The sequence below is a fragment of the Clarias gariepinus genome, chromosome 14 (assembly GCF_024256425.1).
Source record: "Clarias gariepinus isolate MV-2021 ecotype Netherlands chromosome 14, CGAR_prim_01v2, whole genome shotgun sequence".
Lineage (NCBI taxonomy): Eukaryota > Metazoa > Chordata > Actinopteri > Siluriformes > Clariidae > Clarias > Clarias gariepinus.
Window position 1 is genome coordinate 16,561,122 of NC_071113.1, and position 21,767 is coordinate 16,582,888.

The 21,767-nt window shown below is 38.2% G+C and overlaps 2 protein-coding genes across 24 annotated transcripts in view; both read left to right on the forward strand.

The window, feature by feature from the left end:
• ablim1b (actin binding LIM protein 1b) overlaps positions 1-6,761 on the forward strand; it is a 64,510-nt gene extending 57,749 nt beyond the window's left edge. For 9 of the 23 annotated variants that reach the window (XM_053511214.1, XM_053511216.1, XM_053511213.1 and 6 more), the window contains 11 exons: positions 280-372; positions 1,181-1,195; positions 1,790-1,882; positions 2,115-2,162; positions 3,013-3,159; positions 3,555-3,640; positions 3,784-3,907; positions 3,985-4,049; positions 4,988-5,042; positions 5,145-6,583; positions 6,717-6,761. In XM_053511214.1, coding sequence (XP_053367189.1) covers positions 280-372; positions 1,181-1,195; positions 1,790-1,882; positions 2,115-2,162; positions 3,013-3,159; positions 3,555-3,640; positions 3,784-3,907; positions 3,985-4,049; positions 4,988-5,042; positions 5,145-5,164 — 746 coding nt within the window. In that variant the 3' untranslated portion in view covers positions 5,165-6,583; positions 6,717-6,761. Of the gene's footprint in view, positions 1-279; positions 373-1,180; positions 1,196-1,789; positions 1,883-2,114; positions 2,163-2,513; positions 3,160-3,554; positions 3,641-3,783; positions 3,908-3,984; positions 4,050-4,987; positions 5,043-5,144; positions 6,584-6,716 lie in introns of those variants that run through there. The other 14 variants (XM_053511215.1, XM_053511234.1, XM_053511223.1 and 11 more) reach the window with 11 other exon arrangements.
• Positions 6,762-11,682: 4,921 nt separating this feature from the next.
• The window catches only part of afap1l2 (actin filament associated protein 1-like 2), a 28,474-nt gene continuing 18,389 nt past the window's right edge, over positions 11,683-21,767 (forward strand). Inside the window, exon 1 of the mRNA XM_053511070.1 lies at positions 11,683-11,900. Coding sequence (XP_053367045.1) covers positions 11,885-11,900 — 16 coding nt within the window. The 5' untranslated portion in view covers positions 11,683-11,884. The remainder of the gene's footprint in view (positions 11,901-21,767) is intronic.

Here is a 21,767-nt window from a genome sequence, read left to right on the forward strand (position 1 = left end):
TTAGGTTATACACAGGAATACACAGCCACCCTTAAACGTGAAAATGTGTGTGTGTGTGTGTGTGTGTGTGTGTGAGAGAGAGAGATATAGAGATAGAGAGAGAAAGTATAAGAGAGAGAGAAAGAGAGAGTTTTTGTGGCATTGCTGTGGGCCTTTTTCCCTTTTTCACTTTCCTTCTCCTTTTCCTTCTTTGCTCATTTTGCCATTCCTTGCCTCTTTTCTCCTCTCTTCCCAAACCCTTTTCCTCCATCCTCCTCTTTGTCTGAGCGGGCCTAGCAGGAATGCTGAAGCTTTGCTCCTCTTTGCGCTCTAGCAACAGTGACAACCGTCCTACTTCCCCTTTCCGACATCACTTCCTTCCCCATAACAAAGGTAAGAACCTGTACGTCTTCCCTTACTGGAGTCCAGTAATACTCCAGTCCAGTAGTACTGCCGGTAGGCGTGTTTCCACCAAGGCTCCCCAAGCTGGTATGGAGTTATACCTCGTTTATGGTTCCACCAGACTCCAGGAACCCCAAGCATTAACAGAAGTGATGCACTCTGTGCGGGGACAAAAGATTTCAGCACTCTGCAAAAGCGCACCAAATATGGAGAAGTAAAAAATTTTTTGATTTGTTGATGACCTGTATTATATAATTACAAGGTTTGAACTAATTTGAATCTAGCGCCAATTTTTTTACTTTATATCTTATTATGACAGTGCTGATCTTCCATCAGGTCTGCACAGCTTTAACAGTGTTGCCTTTGCGTTTTCATGCCTTACATCCAAAGCTGTCGGTTAGCTATTTTTCTGAAACATGCTTTGACCAATCAGAACATCTTCCTCAGAAATGTATATGAATACAGGAATTCAAATTGGTGGAAATGCGCCTAAACCCTGTGCCGGGAAATCTTTGCCAAAAAAAAACCCAGAGTCTCCTCTGTCTTCTCCAGTAGTGCTAAAGATGGAGCTTCAGAATCATTTTATGGAGATTATATTTAGCCTGTTGTTTGTGCACTGTATATGGCAGCAAGGGTGTCAGAATTTGTACCATCAGCATGGCACAAGTACTTTTTGATAGAGTTAGGTTAAAAGCTGCATTCGGACGGCCATTGCTCCCGAGCTTTATGCAGACTGAGCACGGCCGGTTAATTGCACATTCCTGTATATAATGCATCTGTGCCTCTGTCCTTCCTACAGATTCTTTCTGCATAGGTATGTCTTGGCTTTGTGGCTGTTACTTCCATTTTGTGGTGTTTTTTTTTATTTATCTGAGGCAGTTGTGAGGCATGCCCAGTGTATATCATTTGTGACTGTTTCTTTCTCTGTCTTGTCTCTTATTTTATTTAGCATCATACAGTATTATTTCATATTATATGACATGATATCCCTCCACTAAAACTTTATTTTGCATGCTGCTGCATCATTTTCCTATTGACACTCAGTGTAACAATTTCACAAGATGTAATTAGGTTTCAAATTGAAACTTCTGGATGTTGTTGGTTTTTTTGTCATGCGTAAATTTGATGACGTCTTGAGTGTTGCAGTTGTTTTTTTTTCGTTTTGGATGCTGAAGTGGTCGTCATTGTTGGGAATTTGCATGCCGTGTCTCAGGTGTCCTATCATTGTCTTTCAGCTCTGTTTTCTTGTACAGAGAGGACGCACTTGATGCATCCATCATACTTTGCTTATCTACTTAAATCCTCTTTCATTTGTCCATATTTACATAAGAGGAAATTTATTCTTTTCTTCTTCCCCTTTTGCTTTCTCGCTTTTTTCCTTGCAATTCTTCTTATCTCTTTTTTGGAGGCACTGAGCCATCTAGTGGTCGGAGTTCTCCTTTGTCCTCTCGCTCGGCCACCCCGACCCTCTGTCTGACCCCTAAACATTTCCACGTCCCAGGTAGGAGCAGGAGAATTGACAAGCCAGCTTGTACTGTATGTGTGTGTGTGTGTGTGTGTGTGTGCGTGCGTGTGTGTGATTTCCACATCCTCTCTTTTGGTCTAAATTATTCTTTGATGTATATATTATTATGTGCCTTCCATCTCAAACCTCTAATGTACCATCATCTATGTTCTTTTAGAGGATTAATATCTGAGATTTCTAATACTTTTGTCTTTAATTATTATTCCAGATCAAGGCATGAACATGTACAGAAAGCCTCCGATCTACAAACAACATGGTATGGTTATTTTGTTTTTAATTAATCAGTTAATCATTTATAATACCCATCAGCTTCTCCGCATGTATAGTACTTTGATGGGTTTAATTGTGCATTGGCTATTAAGCATTTGTTTCTCATTATGAGTCACATGAAGAATATTTTATTGCTTGATATAAATAAGGTAAGTACAGTGAGACAGATGTTTATATGATTTGAGTTCATTTTACTAGGTGCCTGTAAGAGTGCTTGTGTTTTGTGTTAATGTGCATTCTCTGACCAAATGTTGTATATTTATGTTTGTTCATGTGTGTGTTCACACCATCATGCCATTAACCTATTGTGACTACATATTCCATGTTCACATGTAAGTACTTTTCAGCTTAGCTCAATTCGGACTCCAGCTGTCTCTGCTACCCTCTACTCTTTCCTTATTGCCAACTCGCTTTAAAATGACTACTTTTCTTCTGCCTGTAAAACACTTTTGCCTTTGGTTGCATGAGGTTATGAATTGCATTTTAAGAAGAATCACTAATACAATTTGGGAGCTTACATCTTTGCATTGCTTTATTAAATAATCGTCCCAAAATGCTCTAAAGACAGCTGTTTAAACTATAGTGCTGGCTATGAACATATCAAAGCATGTGATATTCTTCGAAACCTTTTTAGAAGTAATGTAAAAACAAAGTACTGTCAGATATTGACAGATACAAGTACTGTACATACTGTCAAATACATTGTTCCCAATAAATATAAATACTATTAGAAACAATGTAATGTCCTGCTTTGACTTAATTGGCCAGCACTGTATCTGCTTTGAGCTTTTGTCAATCAACCAATGATAGTTAAGTTCCCCAAAATACCAATCCAGATTCAGCTGCCCTCGCAGCCCAAAGCAAGTTTGCTGGTGACATCATCAAATCTTCCAAGTTTCCTGCTGCGCAAGCACCCCGGGTGGATGAAAAAGCAAAGATTGAGACTGACTACTGGCCCTGTCCTCCCTCCCATGCAGCCCTAGGTAGGCTCCTTCCCCTAGCTCATCCAGGAAGACTAGCCTACTGAGAAACATGTGAAAGCAGACTCAAAGGCAAAAGAATGATGTTGGCAATGTAAATACTGTGTGTCTTGTCAATGTGACCCATCCGTTTCAGAAGCAGTAGTTTGTATGTATAGAATAGAGTGGCATAGCATCCTTACTTTTTTTTTTAGCATTTTTGATTATCTTAAATTAATTACGTCGTCCACATCATCAATCCAGACATCATTCCTCAGTCGTAATCATTGCACTGTTACTGTTCATTTCCAGTGTTTTTTATAATAATGCATAAAAGCTTAAGTGCTTTCATCAAACAATAATGAATACTGTATTGTGTACACTAATTCTCTTGTGATTTATATTCATTGTGCAATCAGGTTCAGACATGAGGAGTCGCTCGCGAGATGAGGAGGAGGAGGAACAATTAAAACGACGACAGCTTCATGAAAATCATCTTAGCAAGGTGATGGGCCACTTGCACAAAACACTAATTATAATATTGGAGGATTTTATAAGCAATCACAGATAACTACAGAGATTGGAAGTGTTGTGCTAAATTTGACAGCACAGAACAGGAAATTGAAATAGCTTTGTACAATGTTACAGATCCAGTCAGGTCTTGGGAAGCTCATTTTTAAGGAGGAGATGGAGAAGGAAATGAACAGAGAGAGATATGCTCGCAGTGTGGCAGCACAGCGGTATGATCCTCAGTACTCCAACTTCACTGCAGGTACTGCAATACATACCAGCTCTTCAGACTGCATGTGGCCTGGCGCCGTCATGCTTATTGATTGATCTGATTTGCAGATCCCAACTCTCCCACGTGTAAAACCTCTTCACTGCCAGGATATGGACGCAATGGCCTTCTCAGGGTAAGAGAACAGGATATACTGTAGTAGGCCTGTCTTTAGACAGATTTGTTCAAATTCGTGTATTTCATATGAGGTTCATTGCATGCAGATGTGTGTGGCTTTGAATGGGCCAACCAGAAAATTCCATTGGAATGTTACATGTCTTTGAGACTATATATGTGTAACCCAGTATGTATGCATATACAGTAGATGAATAGTTATATCTAATATGAGCTATTATAGTTTTGTAGCAGTGAATAGTTTTTACTGCTAGAGCAACTAAATCTAACACAAAATCCTAAACTACACTTTTTGAATGCTAGCATGTTTGCTAGCATGTTTGTGTAATGAAATTCCCCATTGCTAACACTTGTTAGCTGCTCATAAATGGATTTTTAAATCATATTCATCAAGTTCATTATCTTCACTGATATTGCTAGCCAGATATCCAAAATAAACTAATTTTAGCAGGACTTAAATGCTAGCATGTCTGCTTACATGTTTGTTTAATGAAATTGCCAATTGCTAACACTTGTTAGCTGCTCATAAATGGATTTTTAAATCATATTTATCAAGTTCATTATCTTCACTGATATGTTAATAGCCAGATATCCAAAATAAACTCATTTTAGCAGGACTTCTGATATTTATTTTTTAAATGTCAAATTTCTAAATGCTAATAATCCTCACTGCTAAAGCTAGCTACCTTAACATGACAACTTGACATAAGACCATACTACAGTTATAGAACTATTTTATTTGTCAGTGTTCCAGTAAGTAAAAAAATATTTAATGGCCTGCTACAGTAGTTCTGTCCCTTTAAAGCATGTCCTGTATGTATGGGCTCAAAGACATGCTCACACAGGCTGATGACACAAATTTTTCAATAATTTAAAGAGAAAAAGTATTTACACACAAATGCATAAATACATGTCCTTTGTGTGTCTTTTCATCCACAGTCAACAGAATTCTCCCAGTATAACAGTTACGGCGATGTGTGTGGAGGACAGAGAGGTATTTAACTGTCTTTCATATCATTTTTAAAGTAGTCTTTGGATAAACCTAACATATGCTCACACTAGGATGTCCTCCTTCTCTCTCTCTATTATTCTGCAGATTTCAAGGTATGTGAATGACACAGACTATAACCTGATCAGCTGCACTGAGCATGTGCATCAGCCATCATGTACATGAGAATGTGGAATCATGCTCCATGCGACACCCTGCTACGCTATGCCTGTAACAAACAGCTCAGGCAAGGGGGAGAGCATGGACAAGGGGTTTCATCATTACATATGCACATCCTGAGAAGTTTGTACATACCCATAGTTAGACTAAAGCTGTAACCGTGGATAGTGTAGCTAAGGTCATAGTCCCTCTTCATAGTATCAGATAAAGTTTAGTTTTCTGGTCTTTCATCATGATTTATGATTTATTTTTTCCTTCCAAGCCTCTTTTTGTTTCTTTTTTCTTTTACATTGCATGTATGTGTTCTGTTCTGTAGCTCATCCAAGATGGCCAGGTTCCCCTAACCAGAATGGACAGGGGAATGTCAATGCCTAACATGTTGGAACATAAAGCAAGTATTCCATATGTTTTTGTTCAGTTTGGTTTGATTTCATTTTGTGAGAATTACATTTCTCCACTCATTTTGTCAGTGTTCGTTCATGTCCTGTTAACATCCACCCCTTATAACACTGATTATTTATTAAAATAAAATACAGTAGTTTATATTGGCAAATACTTAGCGTTTATAGACAGCGGGAAGAAGGGAGAAGACTAGGGCCTTCCAGTGCTGTGAAAAGATGTAATGATATGCTTTGCTATGTTTGAGCTGTACGCATTTTTCCAGATCATTGATCCCCACCTTTCCTAAATCTGGCAGAAGAGGCTTAAGAGCTGCATGTTCTTGGTTTCTTTAAAGGTGCTGCTATAGTCCCCACAATCTTACCATTCATGGTTCCATATTTTTTGTGTTAAAGGAATAATATCCTTAGTAGAAAAGTTATGTTTTCCATCTATTGTTAATATTGTAATATTGATTCACCTCCTTTTTATTTAGACATGATTAAAATAACATGTCTACACATCATTTTATCTTATTTTGACCGTTTTCACTTTATGTCCTTTTTTCACTTTGTGATTTTACTTTGGAAACGATGTGATACACTGATTTATTTATTTATTTATTTATTTATTTTTGCATTCACACATACCTTCCGAAAATTTATATGCAACAGACTGCTTTTTCCCTTTTCTTTCCCTTGTGACCAACCAAGTCATGTCCAGACTCTAGCGCATTACCCTATCCCTGTGCAGTTTAGCATTCCGTCTGTTTGCATCTCTGTGTGTAAATGAATGGTTGTGTTCTTAGCATGTGCATTTGTCTAGCTTTGCTTTTCAGCAGTTCATTGTGTTTGGCAAATGTCTTGCATTGCATTCTCCATAACAAGACAATCCCTCCTTTTGTAAAGGTGTATCCCTATGAAATGCTCACTGTCACCAACAGAGGGCGTACTAAGCTCCCAAAGGACGTGGACAGGACGAGACTGGAGGTAATTAATGGCAAAGTTGTAAGCTGCACTCTAGGTGGTGGCGTGGGAATAATGTGTTTTTTCTCTACTTCCCTTCTCCTCACCCTTCCTTTCTTAATGCAGTCATTTAACCCGATCGTTGTTGTCTCCCCAGCGTCACCTGGCTCCTGAAGTATTCTTTGATGTCTTTGGAATGGAGATTCATGAGTTTGACAAACTCCCTCTGTGGAAGCGCAATGATATGAAGAAGAAGGCCAAGCTGTTCTAGCCAGGACATTGTGCATGTTTTAATTTATCAGCCACTCCAATAATGTATTATAGCTGTAGTTTTCTGATTTGCTTTTTCTTTATTCCCTTTTCTTTTTTCTTTTTTTTTTTTGTTTGCATCCAAGAGTCTGATTCACATGGACATAAATGATCTACATTTTTGATTCACTACAAAGCCACACTTTTTTTCCCCAAGCAGAGTTTTAATTTGAGTAGGTTTAAAGTGAATTGCGATCTAGCCACTAGAGATCAGAGAAGTAAGGACCAGTTATTATCTTTCACGTTGAACCCCCACAAACACCCCCTCCCCCTGCCCCCTTTGCTCCCCTTCCTGCTTCCATCTCATAAAACAAGATTGTAATTGTTTTGGGGGGAAAGTGGTAGGGGGCTGAAGTCTATCTGCAGGTTCTTTCTCTAAACAGGCTATTAAGCTGATGGAAGTGGAGGAGCTCCAGAAGTTCCCTGCTGCTGTGGCCCTAACAAGGGCCTTGATGTTTGTTAATGGGGGGAAGTTAGAGCTACTGTATGTGGCATAAGATGAGAGGCCTGGCCTCTACCTGTGGTGGGGAAGATTTTAACAGACCATCCAGGCTTCTGGAACGTATTAAGTACCTGAGGCGACATAAAGATGCATCTGCTACACCATTTTCTTCACCATGCAATCTCCTCTCAATCGTCAAGCTAATACCGCATAGACTTAGCATGATTTTGCTAGATTCAAAACTCTTCTAAGTTTGGTGTTCATGAGGTAGCTCCCCTTTAAGCCATTTTACATGTTTAAAATCTAAACTATACAGAAATACCGCACTGGATAGATGGGATGCTGATGAAACCCTAGGAAATAAAACACAACTTCCTGCTTTCTAAAGGAGTTGTGAGTTTGTTTGCCACAAGAGGGCAGGCTTGTGACATTAGGAACAGTTGAGGTGTCCACACCCTACACCCCCCCCCCCCCAACCCAATTTTACTCTCTCCGACCCCTCCATCATTCGGATCTGACAATCCTCTCCTTTTGACCACTATCTAAGCTGCAATATATGTTTTAGCAACATATCACTTTGACTAACGTTGCATTTGAAGAGAAACACCTTTAATATTACTACATTTTATAAAGCTGAAGTGTTTTAAACTGCCACTGTGTTGCTGAGAGACTGATGGAGCCTTAGCCATAGCATCTGTGTCACGAATAGGTTTGATAACAGGGCCATATCTGTCATTCCGTATAAAGCTGCCAGACAGTGTTGTTCCCATATCAATGGATATGTGTACAGTAGTGTTGTTGGCTGTTGGTGACTGTTAATTCCCAGCAGTTTCCTGTGTTATCTGCCAGGGTAAAAATGGAGGACTAGGAAATAAATAAATAAAACCTTTGTTTATATCACATAAAAAAAAATGTTATTAGAATATGGTGATGAAATTCTGGTTTTGATACCCATCGTGACAATGATGTAAAACTCAACTGAGTAATAAAACTCTGCTTTAGATATTTCTGTTGCTGGTGAATTATTTGGTCTGTCACAAACACTATCAAACTGAAATACTATTATATGATAATAATAATAGTGTAAAATGTGTAGGTTGGCTCTAAATGCTGTAAATTCCAATATTTTTATATGAATTTACTCTACGGAAGAGCAGTTGCAGATTGTAGAGATTTATTTGTGTATTTATTCAACCACACCACCATTTCTTTTTCCAAAACGTGTAATAAAAAAATATTCTGAGAACTCTGTAGACTGTGACATGGGCACCCAGTACAAAAACCACACATACTGTATGCACACATCCTGCAAGCTCATTATCATGGATGGTTTGCTTCATTATATAGGACAATTCATTATTTTCCATCTTTGTTCAGTATTTTGTGACCCAAAGCTGTGCCCTAGTTGTTTTTAGTTATGACCAAATTTGTACTAAAGCGGTGTGCCTTCCCTTGCAGACACTTCTAATGTAAGGTGTCCACAGGTCCCAGTAGGCACTAATGTTGGTGTCTGAGTCTTGCATTTTAGACCACACAAGCAAAAGAAACAGGACAAAAATGCTGGGTTAATGAGAGGTTTTGCTGCAATACACCAAACCCAGACTTCCAGCGATGTTCTTTCACACAGTTTTTAAGGAACCTGCTCTCTCCTGTTATAACCAGGGAGTGGTGAAATAATATTGTTTCATGACATAATGCGTAACTCCCAAGGACCATAGAGATCAGGACAGTTTGAACAGGTGACCCTTTTTGCAAACTCATCAAAGGTTTCTTTAACTTAAAAAGATATGAAACTTTTTTAAGGAAAAGCGATTGTTATTAAAAGTGTCACTGTTGATTACAAAAGTATCCTAAGTATTTTTAGAGATTCAGTTTTGGATCAGCATGCCAACTTTTAAATACTTCCTACACATAAAAAGTGAGGATGCTTTTATCTACTTGTGTACAGTGTTTTAGTTATTCGCTGAAAAACTACCTGTGATGGTCGTCATTCCATCACCACTCTTTATTTAGACACACTTGGCATACCATCAGCACCTCTTTGTATAAAACTACTGTAGAAAATAGCTCTGTGTGTGTGTTTTATATGGGAAAGGTTCCTGAATGAAAAGGCTTAGTGCTCAGATGGGGCTGAGTCCGTAACCCTTGCCCTCTTACTCACAGCTGTGGAATGCTTTTTGTGTTCCAACCAGCAGCAGCCGAGATAATCTGCCAGTATCTGCACCTACTCCAGCCAATATACAACACACAAACAACGTTCCCACAGCAATACACCAGTGAATCTGAAGCATTTGACTGACATTTCCTGTCTCTGTATCAATCTCTTTAATTTCTCTAAGATGCCTCTGACTGAGGTCTAAATGAAACAGTGTGCACTAATATCTTGAACAAGACAATGCTTTCTGCTTCCTTGTTTAATGACTTTCATGCCTTATGAACAGGGACAATACAAATCCCATGACTCTTCTCTGAAAACCGACCATGAGGGTGGTAGGCCACCCCTATTCCAGTCCCCTTCTTCCCATACAACTCTTCGGCTGCTTTTCGTCCACATGTTTAAAGTCAAAACTACAAGGTTGGTGGGCCTGGCATGTAGACCAGGATGGTGGGAGCCTTAGGACCGCTCCCATACTGACTCAGCGTGAGGGGATTACCCCTGGTGTAAGATGAGTAACTGAACGCAAACAGCTAAAGGAAACTCACCTTTTCACCTTGAGTGACAGTACATTTTATTCTGAGACCCCAGATTTAGAATACACAAGAGGCTGTGTACATCTTCCTCACTAACAGTACTAGGGGGTTTTTAGTCTATGAGCAATTTAAACCTACACAATGAACACAGTGGTGCATTTGTATTCTACAGATTGTAAATGAAGGAGGTCCAGCTGGGTCTGAGGACATTCTGAAATACTACAATGTCATTATTGAATATGTTGAGGATTAAAGGAGATATCAAAGGAGTTGTCCCCCACAGTATAGACTATTCTCAGTAAATCTATTCTTTATCTTTAGCAGCCATTCCTCTGTGATGATCCTTTTCTTCAATCATTACAATTTTTCTTACCTAGTGGGAAAACTGTGAGTAACCAACCTGCTTATCCAGGCCCTTTATGCATCAAATACTAGCTCTAGACAAATCTTGCAGGAAAGTGCTGGACATGGGGGAGCTGGGATGGAAACCTTGTGATGCCCCATGAGACTTTTTCAGAGAGGTCAGTTCTCAGAGCATGTGACTCTCATTCACCCAGCTCACAGAAGAGGAAAGCTTGGTTCTCACAATACTGACCAACAGACACAAGATAACAGGATGAGAATGTAACCCTGCTACAGTATTCATGTCAAGGCATGTTTGCCTGTATAGTCATATCACAACGGGTTTTAATTTACCTGTCGGTTGCTGTTTTTTTTTTAAGGTATTGAGTTATATATATATTTGAGTGGTTGTCCTTATCCAGAATAGGGAAGAAAATTGATAGAAGCCTGAAAGAAATAAAACATGCTGATCCCTCACAGACCTCAGTTATTTAAGGAATGTACAGGGGCTTTTGAAATTATAATTAAGACAGCACTTGAGGGAACAAAATACATTTCTTTATCATTGAAAGTCTCAAATTTCTATCAAAACAACCCATGCTGCAAGCTGCGCTTTGGTAGACTTCTTCATGTTTGCAATTAGGCAATTATTTGATGCACAGCTCCTGTGCTCCCACTCTCCCTGACATATAAGCAGCACATTCCTATCATGTTTTCCTTCAGCTAGGATGCTCCCATGAGTCTCTCAGTCAGTTTTAGGTTCTGACAACTCACCTCCCGTGGGAAAATGTAGTCTGGGAACATGCGCTTTCTCCTTTCTTATCTAAAGATATATCTGTGGAAAAGAAATAAACCAGAGCGATTAAATAGCAATACCTCTTAATTCCATTTCCCTTGGATAAAACACACTGTATAACAATACACAGTGCAGGAAACAGATATGCATTAACTCTCACTAGCTTTGACCATGAGCTTAACACGAAACAGAGTTCATATTCAGTTAACCACTATATTAAAATGATCACAAATAGTCAACAATCTGACAGGGCAGTCATCTCTCAGCCACTATTTGGGGAAGTTATCATGCACTGTGGCTATCATGTTTTTTTTTTGGTGGGGGGGGGGGGGTATTCATGTATTTATTTATTTATTTGTGCGGTGGGGGGGGGGCATTTTTTATGTATTTTTTTTTTTAATGTATTTTGATTGCATTTTTAAGTATCTAGTTTACAGTTCTGCTTTGAGTGGGTTTAATTAGGGAGAGCAGCAGAGGGAGAAGTGACTCTGTGACTGATGCTGAGCGAGAGGGTGAGACAGAGAGAGAGAGTGTGTATGTGAGAAGAAGAGAGACAGAGAGAGAGAGAGAGAGAGAGAGAGGCTCTGTCCTGGCGTAATCGGGGCTGTGAGTTTGTGAGTGTGAGCGTGTGAGGGTTTATGTCGAGTTTCTCTCTCCTTCATCTTTTATCACAGAACTTTGGATCTCTGTATTCGGTTCCAGAGGCACGGAGAGCTCCGGAGTGTCCATCTCCGTCTCTACAATCATGGACAAGCACAAAGGTAAACGAGAATAAGGTTTTTTTTCCATTTCCATCACTGTTTGTTAATAAAGTCATCTCTAAAGTGGCTGTACAGGAATTGCTGAAGTTCAAGTTCAAACGGGCGCACGAGCTCAACATTTAATACAATGTTGCAGAAAAACTGATTGAAGTCGGTGGGGGGAAAACTGATTGTTCTGAAGTTTAGTAGCAGCTTTATTAAATAGTTTATGCATCTAAGGTTTATATGTTTATGTTTGTTTAAATTTTAACCTAGAACATCACTCCCTAAACTTTCATTCTTTGTGTGAAAATCCGGAATCCGCTTGTCTGAGTAATCTGCGCTATCCGTCCATCTCATCCTCCCAGTGAGGCTAATTTAACGCATGAATAAACTACTAGATATGACAGCGCGGTCCGAGAACAACAAGGCTTTGTCCCAAACAGCGTGCTTGTACACTACTCACTAACGAGTAGCGGCTTTACTGCGGTAGGGGTTAGTCCGTTTTTGACAGCCCTTCGGACAGGGTCTCAGTTGCTATGGATACGAAAGAGTTGGCTGTGTTTTAAACGTGCATTTTTGTTTCATGCCTTCAGTGGATGTGAAGAAGGTTTTAATATTCCATTATTTATGCTCAGTTTGGGGTTGGAGACAGTAAGTCAGCAGTAGTTAATGAAGATTTAAAAGTTACTGTTGTTGCCCCAGGATTCTGTAGATGCCTGTGGTTTAGTGTTGTAATCTACAGGAGATGGATTGTAGACTTATACTAATCTACTGTAACACCACTTTGGATTTTTGGCATGCTTTTCAACATTAAGATGGGATTTGGTGTGATCTCTTATTTTCAAATATTATTATTACCGCTAGACATCTACAACAGGAGTCATGCCTCTTACACTTACAGTGTACAATGCTGATTTGTAATTTGGTGTAACCTGATATGAACAGGGAACCATACACACACACACACAAACTTCACTGCTTATATTCGCCTTGTCCGGTGCAGGTTTCACCATTGCCCAGCTTATAACATTGCATGTTATCATCTGTCAACTAGTCAGTCATTTTGATTGATAATTTCCTTTCAGTGTGGCAGATGAGGAAGTTGCAAGTGTTTTTGATGATGATTTGTTGATTGTTGGCATCTCGTGCATTTAAATCATTAACATTTTTACTCAAGCAATGTAGTATAATTACTCACATGAATGTTGTTACTAACTTATGAATATACAGGTTTATAAGCTCATACTTATAAAAAATAAATAAATAAATGATTTACTTCCGTCATGGTTTTGTGACAATGGTAAGGTAAGTTCTTAGGCTTGTTGCTGACATTTGAGAAGTTTAAACTGATACCTTTGAAGTGAAAATCCTGCCAATAGCAGGCAAATAATAATACTCAGAACCAGAAATTTGTGTAGAAATCTTTGGACTGGACAGATACTAGCATTCACAGGGGAGTAATTTACTGTGGTCAATTCACCTCACCTCACCTCATCTCAGTCTGAGCTCAGTAACACTGGAGCTGTTAGGTGGCAATGCTTCTGTACCACCAGGCTGAATTTTAATCTCTATCCTACGTTAATATTTTCAGCCTCAAAATTTAGTGCCTGCCATGGCGCTCAGTCTCCAATTTCCGTATTTGCATTGGGATTATTTCCTTGAGGGTCAGAGTTTACAATTTTATCACATTTACTACACCTGGGTAAACTTTAAAACTGAATGGTGACAGTCATGGTGCATGTCATGTTATGTTTGGTAAAAAAAAAAAATAAAGCAAGACAGAAATGTCAGAAAAGCTTCTTTGCATTTCTCCTATTCTTACAATGAGCTGTAGGTACTGTATCTGTGTGAAACTACTATTTAAAAACACTGTATAGTGAAACAAAACTTGGCTTGTTCCACATTAATGGCTTTCACATAAAGGTTTCAGTTCATAATTGCATTTCCCGAGAAGGCCATGATTTTTGATAATTCACAAAAAACATACCACAAGGACATCCATCCTTTTTTCCATCCTAATGCAACTGAATAACCTAGAAAAGTCCTGCTGAGTCACCAATTTACTTACAGTGATAACAAAACAAGAACTGCTTACCCTACTTAAACATATGTTGATATATTAAAGCTACAAAAACGTTTCTATTTCTGAACTCAGTGGGTCAGGAGGTAGCAGTGAAAATGACAGTGTTTAAAGATAGATACCTTAACCGCTGTGTATAAAAGTCTTATAAGATCTTCCGTGTCGTCAAGCCTTTTATAAAACTTCCTGTCTAGTTCAAACTTTGTGTCAAACGGACATGCTGATATATTTTTTTCTAAGCCAGGCAAGCTATATTAGTCCCAAAGCCAAGAGGCCCTTAACACGTAAGAATGATTCAGTGCCATAAGTAGTTAAAGTCTGGTAATTTTATGACTTGTTCTTACAAGTTGGGTGTTGTTGGGAACAACGCAACAGTTGTTGTGGTCAGGGGCCCTGCCTTTTAGACAGCCTTTGTGAATTTTGTTTTTGTGAGATAAGAATGAGAGGGAGGGAATGATGAGCTAGAGGAAGTGGAAGGATGGATAGATGGGGGGCATTTTGAGGAGTTGTGCATAATATCTTCCATGATGAAACGTTGTATATGCACCAGGATCCATATGGTGATAAATGATATAATTGGTGTGAATTCATCTGGTGTAAATTTTATACTGTTGATTAATATTAGTTGGTCTCATTTAGCAGAGCATATAAAAATATTTGGTTTGAGCTGTGGGTTTTGGAATTTAGTCTTTAGCCCTTGGTTAGCATTTTGGGGTTTGGCTTTTTTATACTGGGGGAATTATCACTGTTAGCTCTGGCATGCTCTGCAAAGAATATTTTCAGTGCATGAAGGTAATACTGTATTTAGTCTCATGCTTATAAGATGCATCGATTAATAAAATGTTGAAGATTTCGACACTGAACAGATGCGGCTGAAATTCCATAAGAATATAGATTGCGTTTTAAGTAAAATACAGGATTTTGAAATACTATTTTTTACAGCTCATGTAAAAACCTATACAGGTTTCGGTTCCCAATAATGCTTCTTTAGAGCCATAAAGCCTTTCTTAAATGTACAAGTATCCTATATGGCTGATGTAGAGTTAAAAAAAAATAGTGTTTTAATTAAAGCTGTTTTTTTTATTATTATCAAAAGTGTATAATGTATATACAAGGTACGTAGGTAAATAAAAAGTTTAGAGTTCCTGTCTCTGGTCATTTTTATACATTTTAACCCCATTATAGATGTATAATTTTAACTGGGTTTCTAGAGTTGCCTGTAAGGTTTTTTCAGGCCTCTCTTTTTATTTGATATATGGGATAGGGAAACCAAGCAGTAACTCAGTTTCACATGCTCAGACAACAGCTTGGATATAGCTTATGCTATTGTGCAGCTGAGTTTGTAAAAAGTCTTTAAATAAATCCATGATGTGTTTGTTTTTATCCTGTCGCTTTTGTCTATTTCTGCCTATTTTCTACTCTTCAAAGGAGCGCAGGGAACCAGATCTCATCCCTGAGGTCCTGCTTGATACCATTTTTTCCTGATCCACCCATGGGCCCTGCTGCTCTGGCCAGAGTTTTGAGTGTATCAGCGTTATAGCTGACCTGGTGCAAATAGAATGAAAAAACTCAGAAGTTCTGCAACAGAAAATGTGCAAGTTCAGGGAGCTGCAAGAAAATATTGTGTATTATTCTTTATTTTTCTGACTTCTGATAGATTTATGTGTGTGAAGATTGTGTTGTTGAAAATAAAATAATAATCTAAGCATGTTGACATGCACACTGTTGGCTTGAGAACCCATGCAAAAGGTCTGAGATCACAAGAGGAGGTTTGGTTGTTCTAAACTGACAGAGAGGTCAGTAGTGAATTGAGTGATGACTGTTCTAGTGGCGGTGTTTATCGAGTATAAGTGGGGCAAAAATATTTGCCATGTGTGGGAATACACTCACTGTTATTGTTTTGCTGCGTTCATTCACACTCATCTATTGTAAAGGTTTTATTCTGAAATATTGTACAATCAGATGAACTTTCAGTGGGTATACACTCACTAGTCACTCTCACACCTATACATAATCAGCAGAATGCAATCCCGAACTTACTGTACATTTGCATACATGAATACATTGTGTGGACTGAACAGGATGCAAGTGTATATAACTGAATATAATAATAATACCAGGTGGCATGGTGGCTTTGTGGTTAGCACTGTTGCCTTGCACCTCCAGGGTCCTGGTTTAATTCCTGCCTCGAGGTCTGTGTGCATGGCGTTTGCATGTTCTCCCTGTGCTTGGTGGGTTTCCTCCAGGTCCTCAGTTTTTTTTCCACAGTCCAAAGACATGCAAATTAGTCTAATTTATTACGTTCCCAATAACGTGTGATCGTTGACTGGAGAGCCTACGATGGTCATAAAAATTTGAATAAATACAGTACAGTGGCCACCATTGGGCTCCACAGTCCCTAGTTGGACTACAGAGATTCCTTGATGAATGTAATAATAATAATAATAATAATAATAATAATAATAAATTTGATATTAATCAACAGATACACCATGTTTGCAGGTACAACTTACTAGCTACTAGCACCAGTTTCTCATTACTATGTATACACTAGCAGTAGTATCTATAAACTACTAGTACTGTGCATACTATAACAACAGTCTGCATACACTAATGGTACTATGCATGTAACTATGTTTATAGGTCTATAATTACAGTACTCTCTACAGTTATAGTAGACTATAGTAGCATTAAAACCTATCGTTTTAGTTTACAGCTTATGGCAGGTACTTGAATCCATAGTGACTTATAGACATGTTGTAAAAAAAATCCTTATACCTGATTGACCAGCTCAGGCCCTGAGAGTAACATCAGTCTAAAAACCCTGTTGGTAGAGTGTAAAAACACATAAGACGAGACATTTTTAAAAATATCATTGTTTTCAGATTGGTGCTTGATGAAGACTTGAGTAGGTATTTAGTTATCGTGTGAAGACAGCCAGTGACTCAACTGTTCGCATGGCCAGAGGAAGTTCATTCCACCACCTAGGTGCCAGTACAGAGAAGAGCCTCGATGCAAGTCCTCCTTGTACACTGAGAGATTGTGGCTTCATTAAAGCAGGGCAAGAGGTTTAAGTACTGTTTACAATATGTACACATCTCTACACACATATTATATGGATTCAAATATAGACATGAAGAGCTGTCACACCTTTAAATTACAAAGAGACACCTAAAAATTAGGATACTACATTGTGTGTAGAAAAATATTAGAAATATCCTATGTACAAACAAAAGTAAGAACTGCATGAGCAGGATTAGGACAAAAACAAAACAAAAAAACCTTTGACTAATTATGAACTGGCGTGGTGAAGCGCAAGAATACAAATTGCTGGTGCCTTTAAGTTTCTTTGATGTGTAACTATGATGATGATGATGATTAATTATAATATTATAAATAATTAGTATTTTTTTATTATTAAACTCTTTAAATTTAGACCTCATACACTTTGGGTTCAAATCTCATAAAAGATTTTGAGAAATACAAATTTGCATATACAAAAATTGTATTACTCCTAACATATTTTACATTGATACAGATGCCCTTAAGCAAAGCGACTTACATTTTTATCTCATTATACATCTGAGCAGTTGAGGGTTAAGGGCCTTCCTCAAGGGCCCAACAGGGAGAACTTGGTGGTCGTGGGATTTAAACCTGGGATCTTCGTAACTGTAGTCCAATGCCTTGCAGGTTTGTGTAATACAGTATGTTTTCTTATACTCTCAGTACACTGACACATGCAATGTTTATCTTGAGCTTAGATCACTATTGCACCAGTTTAGTATAGCTTGTACTTACTGTCTCAGTACACATAACGTACACAAAGGCATGCTGAGGTGCATTGGGCAAGAGTGTTTTCTATTTATCTTCATCTGTAGTCATCAGTATCAGTCAGGAGCATATAAAGCATTAAATAAATCAGCCTGGATAATGTTATACATTACATTTACACTTAGAGTTGGAAATTTAAAGTCAGAGAAACAATTCAGGGGCAGAGAATAAATGGACAAAAGCTTTTGCACTGCTGCTTCAGAGATCTAGGCATGAGCTGAGAGTGCCTGCATGCTTTCATGCTGGAGAGGTGTTTGTAAAAGATTCAGCGGAAGCGGACTATGGTTTAATCAAGGCTCTGGCTTTTATGTGTATGGAGTGTTTGTTCAAAAGGAGAAGAGGGAGAGGTTGAGTGAGGTCGCTATTGTAGGAGCGGGAGGCGCTCTGCAGCATCTGTTCCTGTTTTGCTCCCCTGTAGGCAGCATGGCGCTGCTGGAGCAGGTTCAGAGAGCGCAGCCTGAGCTCACAGAACAGCCAGAAATCATGTCACTGACCAGCTTAAACCAAAGCAGCATTGCTACCGACCTGCGCTGACCTCACACTCTGACAACACATTCTCACTAATTGTGGAAAAAAAAATACACTTTATGTTAATTAAGTGTGCAGTTCTAAAAGAATAGAGCAGCTTTAGTTAGGGTAAAATGAAAGCAAATGTATAGTTTAATTACATCAGTTGTATGTCTGATGGGGAAAAGCATAACTATTAGTAGTAAAGAATTCCCTCAAGCCAGTATATCAGCTTGTTACTATATAGAGACTTCAAATACATAAACACAGAATTAAACAAAAAGAATATTAGAACCTAAGGCATTCAGTCTAATAAAGAACATACTGATTTCTCATGTAAATGGAAAAACATAAGGTCTAAGCCATTTTATTATATAAATGACACTATAAAGCATTCAGACAGTTTTAGATAATGCTAACAAGAGGGTATCCCCCTAAGTAGAATTATACTGTTTTAGTGTTAGGATGTTGTGTGTGTTTTGGCGGTGTCGACTAAAGATGTTGCTTTATGGATGAAATAAAGTGCTGATATACTTGGCAGTGATACCAACCATTATACAATTGCTGGCCAAAGGGAATATTATGGCTACATTTGATAAGGTGTAATTGTGGGAAATTGCATTTGTGTTGCAGTTTTCAGTAAAAATCTGATTTTCTTTAGTAAGTAGTTTAATTCTGATTGCATGACATAAACAAACTGGTCCTATGTAGACTGGAGCCAGAGAGCTAGATCGTGATAACACAGTCCAAGTTCACAGAACAAACAATATTTTTTTTTGTGTGTGTGTGTGTGTGTGCATGTAGCAAGCTGTACAGTGTCAGTAATGCCACACATTTAATGCTGTTTACATTTTAACGGCCTATTGTGCCTTTTTGTGCCATACATTATAAACAAGGTGTAGGCCGTTTCTAAGGACTTGTAAAATCTTTATTGTTACTAATGATTACTCTGATCACCACAATATACAGTAGTGTGATTATTTGTGTTACATGTTCTGATAATCAATCTTTGAATAATGTTTAATGTTAAAAAATATACTGTAAACTTCTTAACCCCAGTTCCTTCCCAATCAGTTGACTGCATTGGAAGTATATTTCAGATTCCGTAAACATGGCTCTATATAATATACGGTTAGGCTAGAAGGTTTTGGCATTCATGTAGTTCATGTGACTGTAGATGTTAAAAATGTGCACAAATGTAAAAAAGGTGCAGTAAATCAACCAACCAACCCAACAAACAAACAAACAAAAGAAAATTATCAAATATGTTCCCTATCATATATATATTTTTTCTATTTGTGGATAAATTGAGCATTCATTCATTCATTCATTCATTCATTCGTTCAATGCCTATCCACCCACAATTTTCTCCATCATGTAGTCGTATCCAATTCCTCCCCGTCACTAGAGGGCCCCCACAATAAGCCACTACTACCACTCAGTCGGGAGGGCCGAAGACTATCAGGTGTTTCTTCCGAACCATGTGACCACATCTTTTCGAACTGCGCAGTCACCACCTTTGGGGGCGGAGTAACACACTCGGAGGACAGCGCTATCCGCTCCCTCTGCTTGCATGAGCTCACAGACGCCCCTGATTGGGTGTAGAGCCTTGATTAATGTGAGAGCACTAAGTACCTCTCATCCCTCCCCTCTGAGAGCCCATAGCACATCTTTACCTAAATGTTAACATGGTTAATCATATATTCATAAAATATGTGAGATGAAAATCACACTTGTTCGGATGTCATCGAAACAAACTGTACTTTGTGGTAATATGCAGCACTCTGACTGGAATATGTTAAATGTAAGGTGTATGTGTATTGCTGAGTAGTTTGCTGAGAGATCCTGTGCCGGAGGGATGTGTTCATTTGTAAGTAATCCTGCAAACTCTTAAAAAGATCTATCTATGTGTAAAATAAATATGCCCTTAACATTTTAAGATTTTAGGGTCTTCTTAGGTATTATATGGTGCTGAAACCAGATGGACTGTTAAACAATCAACTAAATTATCAATCGGGCCAGTACACTGTCAATACTGATAAGTTTCATTTATTAAAAATGAAGAATTTATTTCGTAGAAACCGATTTTCTTTCTTTTGCATTCTTTTTTTCTTTTTGGTATTTTTATGTTATAAACCATACATGCACACAAGGACTACTTGACTTGACTTGACACGTTCATAAAAGTGTGACAAACAAAATGTAAGTTGTTATCACATATTACATAACTGTGACTTCTCAAAGTGTTGGGCTGTTCACATCAAAAGTACATTGTAAGTTCAGTGACAAATTGAAATTTTAATTAGACTAAAGCCTATTTAAATGGATAATCATAAGGCCGGCTGATTAAATCAAATACCATATTATTAAATAAACCAACACTTTTTAATAATCCGTCACACATTACTTGGATCAGTTTGGCAAAGTGGGACTGTATTGTATCTGATAGTGTACCAGATATGTGGGACTTTGGGTTATGCTGTATTTTTTACATTTACTCACGGTAAAACTGGCAAAAAAAAATAAAAAATCCAAATGTAACGATAGGCTTTAAAATCCATTTAATAACATACATGAATAGTCAGTATAAATAGTACTATTTTTTCTACCCTAGATTAAGTGATCATGACTACTTGCAAGTCATTGGGACATTTAAATGAGATTAGTTAAATTGCTATGTCAGGGTTTACAGTGATATGATTTTGAGTTTACCCAGCATGAGTGTCTTACATCTGTTTATAAAATCAAGCAGCAGAACATTCAGTCGTGATCTTTATGTGATGGCATGAAAAGAAGAAAAAAAAAAAGTTTTAGTCCTATCTGGAATTTATCTTCATTGAGAATGAGGAAGTGAAGCAGTTTGGTTAAAAGGTAATCCCCTTATCAGGTAAACATAGGTAGAAACGGCCAGTTGAGACAGGAATCTTACCAAAGCTTCTGAGCAGTTACTTGAATGACATGAATGCATGCTTACACATCTTTAGAACTACAGATTGCAGCTGATTCGAGACCTGTGGATAAAGATAATACATGTTGGTGTGTGGGAAAGTATGGAGCTCATCAAAGTACAGGTTTCATTATCTAGAGGAAGTGGGAAGACTTACAGTGCACGCAGGAGTCTGGTCTTGTAGTTTCATGTTGTAAGGCTGAAGGACTGAAAGCTGGCATGTCGCCAAGCTGTAACTCAGCTCAATCTGGTCGAAAGTCAGCTGACTCTACATTCCATGGAAACCCTTTGGAGAAGTGCATCAAAGTCCAGTCTGAAAACACATGTCAGGAAAAAATATTGGTAAAAGAAAGCTTGGGTTACAACACAATGGGAACAACCGAAGATCAAAAGCATTTCTTGTTTCATGTGGATCTTAGAGTTTTAGTGTAATGCAGAAGTAGACGTGTCAAAATGAAAGAATATATTATGGGTAGGATTTTTACCTGGGTTAAGTGCATAAATATACTATCGATTATGT